Source organism: Notolabrus celidotus, chromosome 8, assembly GCF_009762535.1.
Source record: "Notolabrus celidotus isolate fNotCel1 chromosome 8, fNotCel1.pri, whole genome shotgun sequence".
Lineage (NCBI taxonomy): Eukaryota > Metazoa > Chordata > Actinopteri > Labriformes > Labridae > Notolabrus > Notolabrus celidotus.
In genome coordinates this window covers 1,382,923-1,402,774 of record NC_048279.1, presented here as the reverse complement: position 1 = coordinate 1,402,774, position 19,852 = coordinate 1,382,923, and the positions used below count along the sequence as shown (strand labels likewise).

Below are 19,852 nucleotides of genomic sequence, written 5' to 3'. Positions count from 1 at the left end.
TGTGTGTGTCCTTTCTCTGCTAAGCTGATATTTGGATATTGATTTATGACTGGAGCATCTATCCTGTTTAACAGCAGAATGCAGCCTGGGCACCGAGCAGATAGAAACAGCCTCCAAATCTACAATGATTAAGTGTCGGCTCGATATGTGTGTGTGTGTGGATGTGTATGTGTGTGTGTGTTTATTCTTGCAGTATTTCCTTCCCCTCTGCTGCTCCCATGATGCAGCTGATAATAAAGATGGAGGTGACCGGGGTGAGGTCCCTTCCCCCCTGTGATCTACCGGACCCATCGCACCAAATGAGATGGTGCTGCCCTCCTGCCCTGTGTGTGTCTGTGTGTGTCTGTGTGTATCTGTGTGTGTTGTGTGTCTGTGTTGTCTGTGTGTGTAAACAGACGGAGGCTGCACAGCGGTGATTTGTTTGCATGTATTCTATGTCAGGTTTGATGTATGTTATTATAGCAGCAACCTGCTGCCTACAAGGCCATTATGATATAGAGAGCGTGCACACACACACACACACACACACACACACATACTTACTTATGTCCACTTTGGGGGCGCATATTTCATCACCCCCCCTTAGAGGACACCACTTTCTGAACGGTTTAGAGAGATGCTGGAAAGTGGAATACATTACTGGAAGTCTCCAGATTATGAAAATCACTTGAGATTTAAATTTTAAACAACTTTTGTCCATAAATCATTTTTACCTTGAGATTGGGGACAAATAATTTTAATGTCCACTTTGAGGTCTTCAGCTATACACAAATACACAGACTGATAAAAGTCACCTTTGGGTGCCCTCACTGTCCTTTGGGGACAAGACTCATTAAATGTCATTAACTGCATGCACGTTCAGCTATGTTCAGTAAGGAGAGCATGTTGTAATAAAATATGAAATTCAATCTTTGATCGAGCATCACTGGTCTTGTCAGGCCGAACAACGGCCCTTAGCCGTGATATAATCCCAACATAGCACGACCTGTCGTGAGCTATTGCTTCATTAACACACACCTGTCAGCCAATCAGAAAAGAGTACTCACCCAGACCATAGAATAATGTAGATTAAGAGGTAGACTGAATATGTCATATTAGCACCACAATGAAAATCTGCATGAAATAATAATAATACACCAAACAGACTTGCGTTTGCTGATATCTTTTTAGTGACATAATGGATGGACATCATGTACGAGTGCCACACAGCTCAAATGGAATGTCCTTGAAAATTACAGGTTGTCACAAACTTGGCTAGCTTTCAAATGAATGCATCTGGACAGCTAACAGTCAGTTAACATACTTGACTAGAGACTGTTCAGAGAAACAATTTCTTAGGCTCGCTAGCAACATAGCATGTTGTGCTCCAAACTACAACCAAGAACTTTGGCTATATAAAAATACAGAAGACCTTTGTGCACAGACAAATTTAACATTAGCCTCTGAAACAAGATACAGATATACTTCAAACAGGTATACTTCAACAAATATCTATCATGAGTCCTGAGAACAAGCCTTTCTCTTTAAGGCAGTGATCCGATTTCTGACATCATTTTTCACTCCAGTCCAGATTCGGTCTTTGAGCGCATCAGGTTCTGCGTTGATACACCGAATGCAGTCAATCTTTTGAGGTACCTTGCATGTGTGGATGAAGCGCATCATGTGTCTTTCAACTGCACGCACCTCGCTGTCTTCCCACTTACGTTTGGAGTTACCTCTTGTCTGTGAAGAAAAGATAGAGGTGTTGTCAATATCTCATTACTAAAAGCATTTTTTGCAGTCCATCCACAACAGCAAAACTGATCAATAATGGAGGATAATGAATGCTAGATATCCCTACAAAGGTTTTTAATTATTTAAACACAATCCCAAATAGGTATCACAGTTACATTTGATAAAAAAAAAGCAGGCTCCCTGCTCCACCAACATTAGCCAAAGAAAGTACTGCCTTTTTGGGAGCAGAGCTCAGGTCCTGATGATGTCACATACTGTACAGACAACAGAAAGAAAAATCTTCACGATAGACCAAAAGCTCTTCGAGGGTTACGCCTTTATTCATAGAATCTGGAGTTACAATACGTAACGTTATAAGCATTTTTCAAAGTGTTACAGTGTTACTACTGAAACTTAAGATTATTCTCCAAACTCACTTTTTAGCTGCATTTGTCAACACTTTTTAATAAGAGATTTTACTATCAAACTACTTAACAGAAATGAACCTTTAGATGGGGACAAATCATTTTAATGTCACTTTTGAGCTCTTCAGCTGTACACAAATACACAAACTGATCAAATTCACCTGTGGGTGCCTCACTTTCCCAGGGACAAGAGTCATTAAATGTTATTATTACCCGGCTTTCTTACTGACCTTCCGGTTGTGCAAGATGTTTGATTCTGATTGGTCAAAACCTCTTGACAACCCCCTGGCATCGGTTATTAACTTTCACTTATATGAGCAACACCAGAGACTAACTGATCACACGTCATGTCAAATCAATCCGCGGAGAAGAGTTCAGACACATTTAGCTTCTGCTTGTTGACACCATAGACCGTAAGGTGAAGTAAAACCGTTAGCTACCGTTTGCATCATATTGGTAAACCGGCAGGCTACGGTTGTTTACATATTGGATCCTGTCCATCAATATGATGAAGGAGTGGAGCAGGTGAGAGAAACTTTAGGTTAGCGATCTCTACAGAGAAAGTTAAACCATGAGCGGTGGTGATGATAGCAGCAGGGTTCAAAGTTCAGACATTTGTTTATTTTTAAAGGTGTGTGAACCACAGAGCTCAGAGAAGAAGGAGAGCTGATTGAGGACAGTTTCATGTTAAATCCATCGCAACAGGCAGAGAAGAATCCATCACCATGGAACGATCACTGACGAGGAATCACTGGGACTATTTTTAAAAACTGTAAACATAAATCATTTAAATCAATAAAATCATCTTTAATCAATGTTTTTAACAACGTGTTTGTATTTTGAGTAAGTAGCAAGGGAATATCGGGATAATGTATGGTAAGCAGGTTGTTATGGGGAAAGAATCCGTTTAGGGTGGTCAAGAACCCTTCTCTTCGCGTCGGGGTCTTGTCTCACACTGTCTGGATTCTTTTTCCCATAACAACCTGCTAATAGTACATTATCCCTTACTTTTCTGCATGCACTTTAAGCTATGTTTAGTATGTGAATATGAAGTTCAGTCTTTGATCGTAACATAAGAGTGCAGATTCTGCCATAATGCCATTCTTTAGGCTATCACTGGACACATTGCTGTCACTATGAAAGGACATAATTAATCCTAATCTGTCATATTAGTAGGTATGGGTATTGTTAGGATTTTATCGATACCAATATAAGTAATACTTATCGACACAGATACTTATCCATATTTTTGTTAAATGCATAAAACATTAGGGGAAACACTGTGACTGTGTCCTGATTTAATAACTATGGACTTATTTTAACAATAGTACGTGTTACCTTGAATCAATGAGGTCGAGACAGTCACTTTTTTAGTTTGGTAAACCCCATCTGCATTGGAGCTGGGAGGTGCTGGGAGGGACAGCTAGGAGTAACATTAGCTGCAGCAGCTGCTTTGCTAAAGCAGTCAAACACGCTGCACTGCTTCAGATTTATCAAACATTGTATTTTTAAGTGTTTCGTGAGGTTGCTGGAGTAATATGTTTTAGACATATATTGCCTTTAGCTGCATTTTCATTAGATTGTGTAAAGTGAAGCAACACTTCTGAACGTTTTGCCCTGTCAGCCATGAATGTAAAGACAAAGTTACAGCACGTCAAACATAATCACCTGATGCCAGCAGCTTCATCATTAGGGGACTGTTAAAAAAAATGCCTGCTATGTTAGAATGACTTAAGGTTACATAAACACTGATAGCAATATTTCTTTAATGACTAGTCAGGAACTGGTGCCAAATTAGTCCTGTTTCTCGTACCCATCCCTACATATTACTGATCAGTTATTAGTGATTAGCATGTTTTTAGTATTGTCATTTATCATTGAATAGCCTAAGTCGAAAAAGGAAGCTCTGAATATGTGCCTTTATTTTTACCACAATTCAAAACCTTATCCACAGTGCCAGAGTGGCTGGGATGGTTTGGCTGCAAAATTACTTGAAGGGCTCAGTATTCAGCTGTAAGACAAGGTTTATTAGGTTAGGTTTATATTGCAGATACTACCTTTCTTCAGTTAAAAAAAGATCTAACCCAAGCCAAAACAAACCTTGATTGAGAAGAGCACTGGGAGGAGTGGAACTGGAAGCAGTGGTCGGAAGTAAAGGTGTATTCTCCTGGCCGTCTTCACCTGTTGCCTCAGTGGTCAACTCAACAGACTCATCCTCATCACTTGACGCGTCCTGATCTTGTGAGGAATCAACTTTTTCTGAGGAGAAAATGTAAGAGAATATTTTTAAAAAAATATGGCATAGCCTCAGCAGTTAGCCTTAAGATGAAAAACCTACAGTCCATTCTGAATGTATCGCCCATAATTATTGCAGTTGCACATTAAATCAAAACAATTTGGCATAGTGCAGTGTTATACATCAATTGAACATACATGTACGCAACATCTAAGGAGATAGTAATCCATATTTGACCTTAGACTGCATTTGCATTCTTCCAATTTAAAACAGATTGATATGGTTCTTCATTTCTAGACTTCAATTACCAAATACAGCATAAACATTACTGTACTGTTAAAAGAGTACTGATGATGCATTTCTCATGAGGCAATAACCATGGGTTACCCCAGCATCTGAACTAAATATATACTAATATACACTAAGATACACACGTGTCCATACCTTCGGGGTCAATCTCAATGTCATCAAGAGTTTGTCCTTTGTACTGTGACAGAGTCCCCTTTTCCACAGCCAAAAGCATTTTGCTCATTTTGGCGAGCTGAAGTGTTCCCTGCGGAAGGCGGTAATACTGCCTGTGCACACGAATGTCATGCCCAAGAAAGTCAGCAAGTTGGTCTGCTTCATTTTCTTGAAGATTTAGAACTTGAGACATTGTTGCTATGTGCTTCCGGAGCCTTGTTGAGGTTAAGAACTCGGGATGTTTGGCACCACTCTCCCTTGCAAATTTTTGGATGCATTCTCCCCCTCTGTAAGCTGATGACGTTCCTGGTCTACCAAACATGTAGATGTTCTCTTTGGGGACTCCACACAGCTCACGAGTGTCAGCTAGAAGCTCCATAGCTGACACTATCGATGGTTTTAGGAGCACAGGGACTCCTCTGCCTCGTTTCCCCCTGATTTCTACTCTGGTGAAGAAATCACACATCTTGTTCTCAAGTGGGGTAAGACATAGGGCCATGTCCTCATTAAGTTCTGACTTTCTCCTTGCTTTGAAAGTGCTCAACTCCATTCGTGACACCTCTCCTTCTCTTCTTCGGTTGAAAATGATCAGCTGAGCAAGTGTCACTTTGGCAAGTGTTGCATAGTTCTTTGCAGAGGGGCACAGTTTCAGCATTCTCTCAACAACCACTCTAACATTCTCCATGTGAGAGTCCAAAAGTTTGACATCTTCAGTGAGAGGTATAATCTGTGGTGCATTCCACTTTGACTCTTTCAGAGAGGTTGTTGCTCCTCTGGTAATCAATCCCTTCCATCTGAATTGTTTAATGGTCTTGAATTCTCGAGCAAATTCTACCAGGCTCTGGTCTCTGTCAACTGTGGACAAATTATCACTCTCTACAAGCTCACAGATTATACCTAGACTGTTACCAGTTTTGAGGGCTAAGGAAGGTGTGCGGAATGTGTTGCTCTCTGCATTGTACCCAGCCAACTCTTTCACTGCAGATATCACATGACTGAAGTTTGAAGGATAGATGAGTTCCTCTGCCTTCCGGATGGGAGTATTCTTCTTAGCCACAAGTAATAATCGCCCAAGTTCTCTAAGTCTTTGCCTTATGTAGTCATGTCTGTTCTTTCTTGACCCATTTAGATCAAACAGGTGTTGTCCAAACTGCAAGAGAAGTTTGTCATTTTGAATGAGCTGAGTGACCTCATCATAGGTCATGGAGGAAATCACATTCTTCAAGCCCTCACTAATCTCACGCACAACGGCAGTTTTAAGGGCACATTTGGATCGAACTCGCCTCCTCCCACTGCTGGATTCATCACTGGCTTCTGTCTTCGCTGGGCAGATTTTCATGTGCTTCCACAATGTTTTCTTTGCATAAAGTCCTTGACAATGAAAACAATGAATAAATTCACAGGCACGTTTACACTTTCGTGGTCTGTAGCAGGCCTGGAGCTCTCCAGCTCCCTCCCTCACAACATTGGCGTTGTGGGCAAAGTTTCCACGTCTTCTAAGAATGTTCAACTTTTTGCGTCTCTCTTTTGAATTCTTTGGATGCTGAAATGCTAGGGCAACCTCTGCCTCATTCCCATGTACAGCTTCCAGGTGTCGTGAAATTTTTGATATGGGATGGAGGCAAAAGAGACAGTAGTTCCTCTTGTTGTACACTCGACGAGTTTCAGAATTTGAGGGAGGCAATACTCTAATTGAGCCACAAATTTGTTGGATTCTGCTTTTCTCAGGAGTGTTTGAGTTGCTCTTTAGTGGACTGGGGGATGAAATCTTTCTCTTCCTTTGAGTGATCAAGTTCCTCTTCTTAGGGCTGACTGCAGTGTCTCTTTTTTCTGGGCTTCCTGAATCAATGTCTTGTGTTGATGAAGATAAAACAGGATATTGCAGCGACGGCAAGGGCTTTTTCGCAACTGGATACAGTGGTGTGTCTTCATCAGGCTCAGAGGAACTTCCTGCTTCAGAGTCTGGGACATAGTCCTGATCACTATAGTCTGTGAGATCAGATTCATCAAAGGATGTTTCCATATAAGAAGTGGCCTTGGAGAAAAAGAAAAAAGATTCTGTTTAGTAACATAGGTCATCCTTTACTATACCGAGTCTCATGTACTGTATTGATGCATTGGACTTTTATTACAGGAACATCATCTCTTTTACAGGGTTCCCACTCTTTTCCAGAGATCATTTTCCAGGACCTTTCCAGGACATTTTTAGTGATGATCAAGCTGGTATGACAGTCTAAGTTTAGTTCCTAATTTAGTTCTTAAATAGTCTAACATGTTCCTCAAAAGAGCCCGCAAAGGAATCAGGAAGCTGCCTTACTGAAATAAATAAATAAATAAATAAATAAATAAATAATTAGAGGATCAGTGCATAAATTGACCTAAATAGAACTGAATGACAAAAATGGCCACAAATGTTTCTCAAATCAACTCAAACTGTAAATATACCTGCTTTATCATGATATTCATCCAGCAGAGTGGTCCATATAAAACAAATGTAACATTCAGATAAAAATGATTATTTGAATTAACGTAAACTCCAGAAAAATTGCACCGGTGTACAAGACGCACTCTGTATTTGAAGGTCTCTCAGAGATTTAAAAGTGTAAACTGTGTTCCTGCATGGCGATGTCTGTTGTGATCAGCGATGTCTACAACGTGCAGTTTCTGTGCAGCTGTGTCGCTGCAGGGAAAGTTGTGAGGCACGGACGCCCGAGCTCTCTGCCCGACTCTGCTGGTCATTCTTTAACTTAAATATAGGACTCTTTGAATCAAAAGAGCACTCCACAAGGTTAATTTACCATAAACATAAACAATATACCCCCGTTTTCTGTGAATGCATGATTATGACCAAGTGAGGGACTAAAGATGTGAAAGAATTCGCGCAACCGGACCGGTCTGTGTCGCTGTCTTTTCCAGCACAGCGTGCACTCAGCTTTTAATGAACCGGGATGTGTTTTTTTAATTGTGTCAGGCCGCACGCAGTCATGTTGGAATAATTTTCCAGGACATTTGACTTTTTCTCCCATTTTCCAGGTGTTTTCCAGTACTGGTAAACTAGTCAACCATTTTCCAGGGCGAGAGGGAACCCTGCTTTTAGCTTTTGTATATGACATGTAAAGGCTACATTTATTAACGTTTATTTAATAAAAAGCCACATAATAATAGCTTTATATATACACATCAAAATATACACGACTGTTATTAGACTGTAGGAAAATACCTGTCTTTGTCTTGAAGATGTCCTTTTTGAGTCATCCACTGAACAATTCCAAGATCTTTGACTATCTGACGATGTAGCACACGTAAGAGAAGCTGTTGTCTTAAAATAAAAAAAGGACAAAAAGATAAAAGCTTTCCATCAAGTACAAATTACTCAGCAAAAAATGTTAATTCACATGCATTTTTGTCCTTGTATTAAATAATAAACACTGGTATGATTGAAAATGATACTGATGTTTTGATGATGGGATTTAGACAAATTCCACTCTCTATAATGATCAAAGTGATCAACCTTCCCTCTTCTTCAGGGATAATAAATTGGTAAATTAACAAAGTATATGAGGTGTATTTTTGGATAGCATCTTCAAAATTATTGGATTAATGATGGTTTATTCAATGATGCCAAATGATTATAGTGATACTATCCACACTGAATATACTTTGACAATTGTAAAGTAAATAATGGGCTTTTGTTCAAATGCAGCGAGCAATGCAGTGTTACCTGTGTTTTTGTTGCTGGCTCTCCATCTTCCAACAGATCACTGGTGTTCGTTGATTCATCCAGGGGCGAGGTATCTGATGAGGCTAGTGACTAAAAAGACAAATCCAACTTATTATGTGCAATATTCAAACTCAATTGGCATTTAAAAACATGCCAAATAATTGCACCCCTATCACTGCTTGATGTACACAGTGGCTTCCCTTTTAAAACTTGCCCCGTTTGAAGTTGTAGACATACCTGAATATCATCATGCAATGGGGATTGCGAAGTTAGCTAAGGGAGGAAAAGAAAGAAAGGCATGTCAAAAGCTGAGAAAGTGATGAAAGGAAACAAGATAGTTAACTCCAGCAAAACAACAAAACTGATGGTCATTTGGCATAGAAATGTAGACTACTCATCATTGCCTTACTAATGTCTAAAAGTTAGCAAGATAACAAAATTTCAGGACGAATGGATATTTGCAGTAAAAGTACAATAGTGGACACAGATGAAATATAATAGGCCAAAAGTTTTTCTGTGGGTTCATAGGAATTGATCAGAGGACAAGTTAAAAAATAATTAAGGACCGTATCCGCCCCACTGGCTGTCAGTTGAAGAACCTGCTTTGACTGTGCTGCATTGAATAACAAGTAATAAATAAACACAATCACACGATCAAGCTCCTAGTAATGAACTAAAATAGGTTGAGCACAGAGTCATTTCTGCAAGATGTTCAAGTATGTTACTCACAAGCATATCCAGTTGTGCCAATTGTTGAACCAGTTGTGCACGCTTTAACAAATTCATTGTACGCTGTCTTTCTTTAGCATTTCGCTCCTCCTCTGCAATTTTGTGACGATTGAAGCATTCCTCATGGTGCTGTCTATATTTGGCCATTCGAGACTGTAATGAAAGCAATCAAATAAAGAACTGATTGTTTCAAAGACAGTTTGTGAATAAAACTACAAATAATAACACTTCACAGCTAGAAACAAGCAATAGTTATTACATTTAAAGATGAAAAAAGGCTCTTACGGTATGTGAGCACTCTTCTGAATCCATGTTACAAAGTGTTTCATAAAGGCAACAAAAAAATAATTCTTTCATTTCATTTGAACGGTCATTTATTTTCTTGATGTGTATTGGGTTTTAGACACTAAACTGTTTCATTTAAAACTTGATGATTTTATGACTTATTTTGATGCCTTTATGATGCACTTTGTCAAATGGATTAAGAAGAATGCTCTATAAATAAAAATAATGATACTAAAAGTAATGCTAATAATAATAATAATTATTATTACTATTATTATATTACATTTGGGGTCGTTCCAAACACAGACACACACACTACCCATACCTAATTGGGGACATTTATCTATATATAAGGTCATAACACCAGTATGCGAGTTTGTCAGTACTATAGGAGACACTCTAAACACAGATCATTGTCCTTACAGTCCATTACTACTTACATTACATTATTACTACTATAATACATACTCTGAAACCTTCTGAGTACCACACTGAGAACAAATACTTTACAATATCTAATAGATTGATTAGTATTTTATAAACTGGCCCCTACCTGAAGTCTGTCCCTGACATCAGGTATCGGCTGTTCACTGACATCAGGTGCCATGTTCTGCTGGAAAAGGGAAAAAAAGGGATTTTATTACATTTGGGGTCGTTCCAAACACAGACACACACACTACCCATACCTAATTGGGGACATATATCTCTATATAAGGCCATAACACCAGTATGCGAGTTTGTCAGTACTATAGGAGACACTCTAAACACAGATCATTGTCCTTACAGTCCATTACTACTTACATTACATTATTACTACTATAATACATACTCTGAAACCTTCTGAGTACCACACTGAGAACAAATACTTTACAATCTCTAATAGATTGATTAGTATTTTATAAACTGGCCCCTACCTGAAGTCTGTCCCTGACATCAGGTATCGGCTGTTCACTGACATCAGGTACCATGTTCTGCTGGAAAAGGGAAAAAAAGGGATTTTATTACATTTGGGGTCGTTCCAAACACAGACACACACACTACCCATACCTAATTGGGGACATATATCTATATATAAGGTCATAACACCAGTATGTGAGTTTGTCAGTACTATAGGAGACACTCTAAACACAGATCATTGTCCTTACAGTCCATTACTACTTACATTACATTATTACAACTATAATACATACTCTGAAACCTTCTGAGTACCACACTGAGAACAAATACTTTACAATCTCTAATAGATTGATTAGTATTTTATAAACTGGCCCCTACCTGAAGTCTGTCGCTCTCTTCCACAACCGGCTGGCTAACATCAGGTGCTGTGTTCTGCTGGAAAAGGAAAAAAAAGTGATTTTATTACATTTGGGGTCGTTCCAAACACAGACACACACACTACCCATACCTAATTGGGGACATATATCTATATATAAGGCCATAACACCAGTATGTGAGTTTGTCAGTACTATAGGAGACACTCTAAACACAGATCATTGTCCTTACAGTCCATTACTACTTACATTACATTATTACTACTATAATACATACTCTGAAACCTTCTGAGTACCACACTGAGAACAAATACTTTACAATATCTAATAGATTGATTAGTATTTAATAGACTGGCCCCTACCTGAAGTCTGTCCCTGACATCAGCCATCATCTGTCCGCTGAATACAGGTGCCATTTGCTGCTGGAAAAGGAAAAAAAATGTGATTTACTATTTTTATTACAGTTAGATGTTCCAAACACACACTACTCATTTCTAATTGGGGACATATATCTATATATAAGGTCATAACACCATTATTGTCCCGGTGAGGGAAAAACGGAAGGAGGACCCAGGTGCAGTTTTTAAAATAAAAAGGTTTTAACAAAAAGGTACAAACTTACTAAAAAAGTCCAAGTAACTAAATCCAAAAGGAAACACTGGGGCACGGAACACAGAAGACACAGACACATGGAAGACATACACACTGAACACAAGAAAGACGAACAATGATCCAACCAGGGCCAGGGGAAACTGAGGAACTAAATACACAGAGTAATTAACGCAGGTGTGAAGCACAGGACAGGTGAAACTAATCAGGGTAATCAAAAAGGAGGGAAACACACAAGGGCAGAAAGTAACTAACTTGGAAACACAGGGATCAGAACTACAAAACAGAGAACACAAGACAAGACTAAGAAACTCAAGAAAGTACAAAAAGGAGACATGGATCACAAAACACACAAGAGACACAATGGATAACTAACACAGAATAAACAGGAAAGGCATGAAACACAAGGACAAAACTGAACTAAACATCGACTCATGACAAGTATGTGAGTTTGTCAGTACTATAGGAGACACTCCAAACACAGATCATTGTCCTTACAGTCCATTACTACTTACATTACATTATTACTACTATAATACATACTCTGAAACCTTCTGAGTACCACACTGAGAACAAATACTTTACAATATCTAATAGATTGATTAGTATTTAATAAACTGGCCCCTACCTGAAGTCTGTCCCTGACATCAGGTATCGGCTGTTCACTGACATCAGGTACCATGTTCTGCTGGAAAAGGGAAAAAAAAGGGATTTTATTACATTTGGGGTCGTTCAAAACACAGACACACACACTACCCATACCTAATTGGGGACATATATCTATATATAAGGTCATAACACCAGTATGTGAGTTTGTCAGTACTATAGGAGACACTCTAAACACAGATCATTGTCCTTACAGTCCATTACTACTTACATTACATTATTACAACTATAATACATACTCTGAAATCCACTGAATACCACACTGAGAACAAATACTTTACAATCTCTAATAGATTGATTAGTATTTTATAAACTGGCCCCTACCTGAAGTCTGTCGCTCTCTTCCACAACCGGCTGGCTAACATCAGGTGCTGTGTTCTGCTGGAAAAGGAAAAAAAAGTGATTTTATTACATTTGGGGTCGTTCCAAACACAGACACACACACTACCCATACCTAATTGGGGACATATATCTATATATAAGGCCATAACACCAGTATGTGAGTTTGTCAGTACTATAGGAGACACTCTAAACACAGATCATTGTCCTTACAGTCCATTACTACTTACATTACATTATTACTACTATAATACATACTCTGAAACCTTCTGAGTACCACACTGAGAACAAATACTTTACAATATCTAATAGATTGATTAGTATTTAATAGACTGGCCCCTACCTGAAGTCTGTCCCTGACATCAGCCATCATCTGTCCGCTGAATACAGGTGCCATTTGCTGCTGGAAAAGGAAAAAAAATGTGATTTACTATTTTTATTACAGTTAGATGTTCCAAACACACACTACTCATTTCTAATTGGGGACATATATCTATATATAAGGTCATAACACCATTATTGTCCCGGTGAGGGAAAAACGGAAGGAGGACCCAGGTGCAGTTTTTAAAATAAAAAGGTTTTAACAAAAAGGTACAAACTTACTAAAAAAGTCCAAGTAACTAAATCCAAAAGGAAACACTGGGGCACGGAACACAGACGACACAGACACATGGAAGACATACACACTGAACACAAGAAAGACGAACAATGATCCAACCAGGGCCAGGGGAAACTGAGGAACTAAATACACAGAGTAATTAACGCAGGTGTGAAGCACAGGACAGGTGAAACTAATCAGGGTAATCAAAAAGGAGGGAAACACACAAGGGCAGAAAGTAACTAACTTGGAAACACAGGGATCAGAACTACAAAACAGAGAACACAAGACAAGACTAAGAAACTCAAGAAAGTACAAAAAGGAGACATGGATCACAAAACACACAAGAGACACAATGGATAACTAACACAGAATAAACAGGAAAGGCATGAAACACAAGGACAAAACTGAACTAAACATCGACTCATGACAAGTATGTGAGTTTGTCAGTACTATAGGAGACACTCCAAACACAGATCATTGTCCTTACAGTCCATTACTACTTACATTACATTATTACTACTATAATACATACTCTGAAACCTTCTGAGTACCACACTGAGAACAAATACTTTACAATATCTAATAGATTGATTAGTATTTAATAAACTGGCCCCTACCTGAAGTCTGTCCCTGACATCAGGTATCGGCTGTTCACTGACATCAGGTACCATGTTCTGCTGGAAAAGGGAAAAAAAGGGATTTTATTACATTTGGGGTCGTTCCAAACACAGACACACACACTACCCATACCTAATTGGGGACATATATCTATATATAAGGTCATAACACCAGTATGTGAGTTTGTCAGTACTATAGGAGACACTCTAAACACAGATCATTGTCCTTACAGTCCATTACTACTTACATTACATTATTACAACTATAATACATACTCTGAAATCCACTGAATACCACACTGAGAACAAATACTTTACAATCTCTAATAGATTGATTAGTGTTTTATAAACTGGCCCCTACCTGAAGTCTATCGCTCTCTTCCACAACCGGCTGGCTAACATCAGGTGCCATGTTCTGCTGGAAAAGGAAAAAAAAGTGTGATTTTATTACATTTGGGGTCGTTCCAAACACAGACACACACGCTACCCATACCTAATTGGGGACATATATCTCTATAGAAGGTCATAACACCAGTATGTGAGTTTGTCAGTACTATAGGAGACACTCTAAACACAGATCATTGTCCTTACAGTCCATTACTACTTACATTACATTATTACAACTATAATACATACTCTGAAACCTTCTGAGTACCACACTGAGAACAAATACTTTACAATATCTAATAGATTGATTAGTATTTAATAAACTGGCCCCTACCTGAAGTCTGTCCCTGACATCAGGTATCGGCTGTTCACTGACATCAGGTACCATGTTCTGCTGGAAAAGGAAACCAGAAAAAAACTAAAACAATCATGATATTGGTCAAATCCCAAGACACAATGAGCTCAGTTTCATCTGAAAATGACAAAAACAACTACTATCAACATTAAAAAACTTGTACCTGTCTACGCCAAGGCCAGTCTGAATCCCCGTAATTGTAAGTTATTTCTTCACCTGGGGCAATGTCTCTCAGGGCAAACAGGCAAAGATATGGCATCCCACCAACATCAATAGCTTTTATCTTGCAGTTAGGCTTGATGTTGTCATCATTCACAAGCCTTCCCAGTGACTTGTCTTCAACAGATGCATCAAGACTAAAGGAAAAGAATATTGATGTTAAGAGTAGAAGTTTCCTACTTTGGTTGGATACAGTGTTAAGAGGGAAAATGAAATCGCAATGTGCATGGCGCAGAAAAGTACATTTTAATTATGAGTCACATAATGCACCCATATTTGGAAAATTAATAAGCATTTCTGTTAATGCAATTTAATTTTCAAATTTTCTTTTTCATTTTAATTTTGTTACATATTTGCTTCCATGGGTGGTGAGCCTCTTGCATGGTTTGTTTTCGGATATTTTTAGGATAGCAGGCCATTCAAAGCTCATCTCCTAAAACTAATGTAATGTAGTACACCTAGGGCTGGGGGATTAAGGCAAAAAAATTTGCGATAACGATATTTATCATGATATTTTCAACGGGCATTTTCCATCATCTCAGCTTTCTCTTTTCTCAAAAAATAAATAATAAGTAAAAAACAAAAGAGCCCGCAAAGGAATCAGGAAGCTGCCTTAATGAAATAAATAATAATAATAATCAGAGGATCAGTTCATAAATTGACCTAAATAGAACTGAATGACAAAAATGGCCACAAATGTTTCTCAACTCAACTCAAACTGTAAATATACCTGCTTTATCATGATATTCATCCAGCAGAGTGGTCCATATAAAACAAATGTTACGTTTAAATAAAAATGTTTATTTGAGTTACCGTAAACTCAGGAAAAATCGCCCCGGTATACAAGACGCACTCTGTATTTGAAGGTCTCTCAGAGATTTAAAAGTGTAAACTGTGTTCCTGCGTTGCGATGTCTATTGTGATCAGCGATGTCTACAGCGTGCAGTTTCTGTGCAGCTGTGTCGCTCTTTTTGTTCCGTTTGTTTTCACTAGGAGTTTGCACTCCTACTAGCTACAGTACGGTAATTGAGCTCTAAGCCTGCAGGGAAAGTTGAGGCACAGACCCCCAAGGTCTCTGCCCGACTCCGCTGGTCCCTCTTTAATTTAAATAAAGGACTCTTTAAATCAAAAGAGCACTTCACAAGGCTAATTTACCATAAAACATAAACAATATACCCCCCTCCAGTACTGGTAGACTAGTCAACCGTTTTCCAGGTTGAACCCTGAATCAATTATATCACGATATGACACTTGTTTATCACATGGAAATTTACACTGGTATTACCGTCGGTGGTATGATATGGCACATATTATATATATATATATATATATATATATATATATATATATATATATATATATATATATATATATATATATATATATATATATATATATATATTACATACATACACATATTATTACTTTAAGGGAAAATATAAATCATGCACCTCTTTTCAAACCCTGTGCTCATTAATGATCAGCCTGATATGAAACTTTATTAACCTGACAGGAAATATAACAAGTGTTTTTACTAACAGACAAACTTTACTGTCAGACTTTAATTCTCTTCATGAAGAAAACGAGAACAAACGGGGAAACTAACAGAAGAAATAACTGACCATGAATATATCTATTCTATCGATGATATTAGATGTTATGACTCTATTTCATCAGACAGAGAATCTGAAATAAACAATCAGATATAAAACTCAGGAGTGATCCTGTTATTTTGCTTTTATGTTCAGTATTTTGTTTTAAAATCTCACATCAAACACTTTTTAATCTCAGCTCATCACACACAGACTGAAACCGACGGATGTTTATGATTTGTTTCAGGGCACCCTTAGTGACTGTTTTAAGGTCCATCTTTACTCTATTATTAAACTCTGCTGAAGTTAAGTTTTAGAGAAGTCCGAGCCGCTGCAGCGTCCAATCAGTGAAAGGTATTTGTTAAGGGGGCGTGTCTGTCAAAGAAAAGACTTCCGCGAAGTCAGCTCTCGTGTCTCCTCGATTATCCCTCCTCCGGGCAGTCTCCTCTCTCCTCTCTCCTCCAGCAGAGTTAAGAGCTTTGGGACGCAAGTTAAAATGGCGGGTCAGTAATTACTTCCGGTTTCGGCGGAGGAGAGAGGAGACTGAAGTTAAGTGCTGTGAGACGCACCCATTGTCACGTGGCTACTTCTTCTTCTGCTGCTGGATTTTGGCACGCTTTGCGACACCTGGCTGCCTGTTGTGTAACTACACAACCAGTAGTCTATTTTAAGGGGATGGTGTAGTAGAAAGAGAATTACAAGGGGGGAGAAAACAAAATAACCGACACAGCAGTTTTACGTCATTTAGAAGCTCTAAATGTCGGTTTCGAATATTTTCAATTAATCGCCCAGCCCTAATCACACCTGCCACAAAGCATATTTATTATAACTTACCACCAGCATGCCCCTTTCCATTTGAAGTCAAACAGGAATACTGCTTCTGTGTCATTGTAGTTCTTCGTAAGAAGACCATCCTGTTTGAAAAGTTTACCACGGTATTCAAGCACAAAATCTCCTTTGTTGAAAACCTCCACAGCAAGCACACCTCGACCTTTAAAAAAAGAAAATACCCCAATTACTATTTTATTTCCCTGATTCACTGCTTTGTTCTCGATTACGGTGCTCCCTCTCCCTATTAAGTGTATACTCGCTCAACCCCCTCTCTCTCTCTCTCTCTCTCTCTCTCTCTCTCTCTCTCTCTCTCTCTCCCTCTCTCTCTCATTGAGCCTCCATCACAAACTGCCATTTCAACCAGCAGACTTTGCTACGAGCTGATTGGCTGTTGAAACAGGTGACGTGACTTACATTCTAAAACCAGCTGCTGGAGACTTGACAAGCTGAGGCGTCAACACTAGCTGGTTTGAGTCGAAACGTACCAGTTCACACTGCTGCATCGTTCTAAAACGGTTTCATTTCGTCTCGTCGCGAATCTTTGGTCTGAACTGGGCTTCAAACTAGTGATGGGCAAATGAAGCTTCGCGAACCACTTGATGTATTTTTTGACTCCTCTAGATGATGCTCTCTGTTCAACAAAGGGTTAAAAAGCACAGTGAACTGCCATTCATTGAGCCTTCATTTTTAAACCAAGAGCGCCATCTAGAGGAGTAAAAAAAGCACATCAAGTGGTTCGCGAAGCTTCATTTGTCCATCACTACTTAAAACACCAAAGTCACGCAAAATCACAAACTAATCGATTGAGGCGATGGTAGACTAGCAACTCCCATGTTCTGCAGGCTAAAAGACTTTCACTAAATATAACCAAAATGGCTGTAAAAAGTTGCCAGCTTTAATATGTTAATAGCCAATCCACACTGCCAGGACAAAGTAGCAAAGAGATATGTACAGGCAGCAATGATGCATTTTGAGTTTCCATAGTGTAATACAACATTATTATTAATAGGCTGTGTATAACTGACACAAACACTACTTGCAAAATGTAAGAACTTACCTTTGTATGGGTTGATAAAATGCTCTGTGAGACCAGCCTTGTCGGTTTTCAGTTTAATGTGTTGTTCGGCATCCTGTTGTGGACGGACCCGTCTTCTCCTCACAGATCTCTCCATTATTGCTTCATTGCCAGCCATATCATCTGTTTGACAGAATATGTCATGTATAATTAGCATATGTGGGCCACCCAGTTAAGCTAACATACATTTATTAGTTTCCTTTATACCAGGATATACCTGTTATATTGATAGCTTATCACAAACTAATGCAGGCTTTTTACCCTCATAATCAAATCTCTTAAGTAGCTAATTTACCTGTAGGAAACCTGTTGTGATCCTCAGTGTGTAGCTCAAGGTATACCCTTCTCTCACACACACTCCTTATTTTAATATGCACACAAGAATATATCTATATATATAGTAAATCATATTCCTAACATCAAAATACTGAGTGAAGTTTAGAAAGAATTCAGAACACAGACATCAGTCAGTATTTGTCCAATTTTCAGATACTGGCACAATAAGCTAAACAGTTAAATGACTGGGGACAGAGCAGATGGAAATATCGCTTTCTACATATTTACATGTTTATGCTCATTGAACAGGTGTATTGATAAAGCACTGGCATTTTTCTCCTGAAGGTTTATTGCACTTATAGTAAAGATCATAGTACTCCTCCTCTATGTCTGAGCTGTCAGCCCTGACAGAGAGGAGCAGAGAGGCTGCAGCTTGAGAAATTACACTTAAACATTAAAAAAAAAAGTACAGATAAAAGAACCAGTAATGTCAGAGCTTATCAATACTACTGTCTTTAAAAATTAAAATAGATAAAAACACTTAACATTGTCTGATAATGGCTGTCATGGCGTCATATGACGTAACAAAAGGTGCTCAGGCTCTCTGACTAAGTGTAGCTAGCTAGCTAGCTAACATTAGCTAGCTTTGTGGATATGTCACCAACTGACAGAAAGTTGTCAGTTTCACATTTTTCTGAGTTCACTGTCACAACATGACCACATGGCAATCTGATAAATTCTCAAAAGAAACATCAAGTTTGCTTACCTTAAAAGCCGCTCCTCATGGCATCTCCTGCTGCCTGTCTGCAGCACACGCAGCTAGCGCACCTCATGGGGGAGGGGGAGGGGGAGTGGGGTCGCGCAACTCATGCAGGAGGCGGGAGGCTGGTAAACTTCACTTGTAGGAGTTGAACACAAGATGTTGAACTGTCTTTCTATCATGACCACTTTCTTTTTGTAGATTTTGGATTGATCAATTTATTGAATGAGTTTGTAATTAGTGTTTGCTTTATAAATATTCAACAGTGACTATAAGATATAAATTAACAAATAATAAATAAATAAATAAATAATACAGACAAGTGTGCCCTTGTAAGTCCTATCTCCTCAATGACAGATCTTCCTCTTGCTGACTGATCACTGATGATTCCTCCATTGGAGACCGGAATGCTAATCCCATATGTTACTATCATGCACATGTGCATTCATTAAATGGTGATGATGACTTTACCTGCACCTGCTTTCACATAGCACACTGCCTACTGTATGTACACGCTACCTATTCAAATTATACTGCGTACAATTTTCGGAATCAATTCAATTTAAATCAAAGTATTTATTGTCATATGCACAGTAAAAACCAAGTTTCCCTGTACAATAAAATTCTTACTTTGCCTTCCACTCTGAATGCCATTCAAAATACAATAAATGAAATCAAGATAT

At 38.6% G+C, this 19,852-nt stretch overlaps 1 protein-coding gene across 3 annotated transcripts; it reads right to left on the bottom strand.

Annotated features, from left to right (window-relative positions):
* Positions 1–1,146: 1,146 nt before the first annotated feature.
* Positions 1,147–19,258, bottom strand: LOC117816816. 3 transcript variants are annotated; one of them, XM_034689170.1, is made up of 21 exons: positions 19,176–19,258; positions 18,116–18,256; positions 17,062–17,218; positions 14,580–14,772; positions 14,396–14,479; positions 14,036–14,092; positions 13,675–13,734; positions 12,800–12,859; positions 12,442–12,498; positions 12,080–12,139; positions 11,205–11,264; positions 10,847–10,903; positions 10,486–10,545; positions 10,125–10,184; positions 9,287–9,439; positions 8,795–8,830; positions 8,558–8,647; positions 8,057–8,155; positions 4,819–6,871; positions 4,239–4,397; positions 1,147–1,722 (listed from the first exon to the last, which is right to left on the bottom strand). In XM_034689170.1, the coding sequence occupies exons 2-21, from the start codon at positions 18,249–18,251 to the stop codon at positions 1,712–1,714; spliced, it is 3,702 nt and encodes a 1,233-aa protein (XP_034545061.1). In that variant the 5' UTR covers positions 18,252–18,256; positions 19,176–19,258; the 3' UTR covers positions 1,147–1,711. The 3 variants fall into 3 exon arrangements, with proteins under 3 accessions (XP_034545061.1, XP_034545063.1, XP_034545064.1); XM_034689172.1 differs by lacking the exons at positions 1,147–1,722; positions 13,675–13,734; positions 14,036–14,092; ... (3 more) ...; positions 18,116–18,256; positions 19,176–19,258 and adding an exon at positions 13,060–13,100 and having other exon boundaries at positions 4,177–4,397; XM_034689173.1 differs by lacking the exons at positions 1,147–1,722; positions 13,675–13,734; positions 14,036–14,092; ... (3 more) ...; positions 18,116–18,256; positions 19,176–19,258 and adding an exon at positions 13,060–13,092 and having other exon boundaries at positions 4,177–4,397; positions 12,442–12,495.
* Between the last annotated feature and the right edge of the window lie 594 nt (positions 19,259–19,852).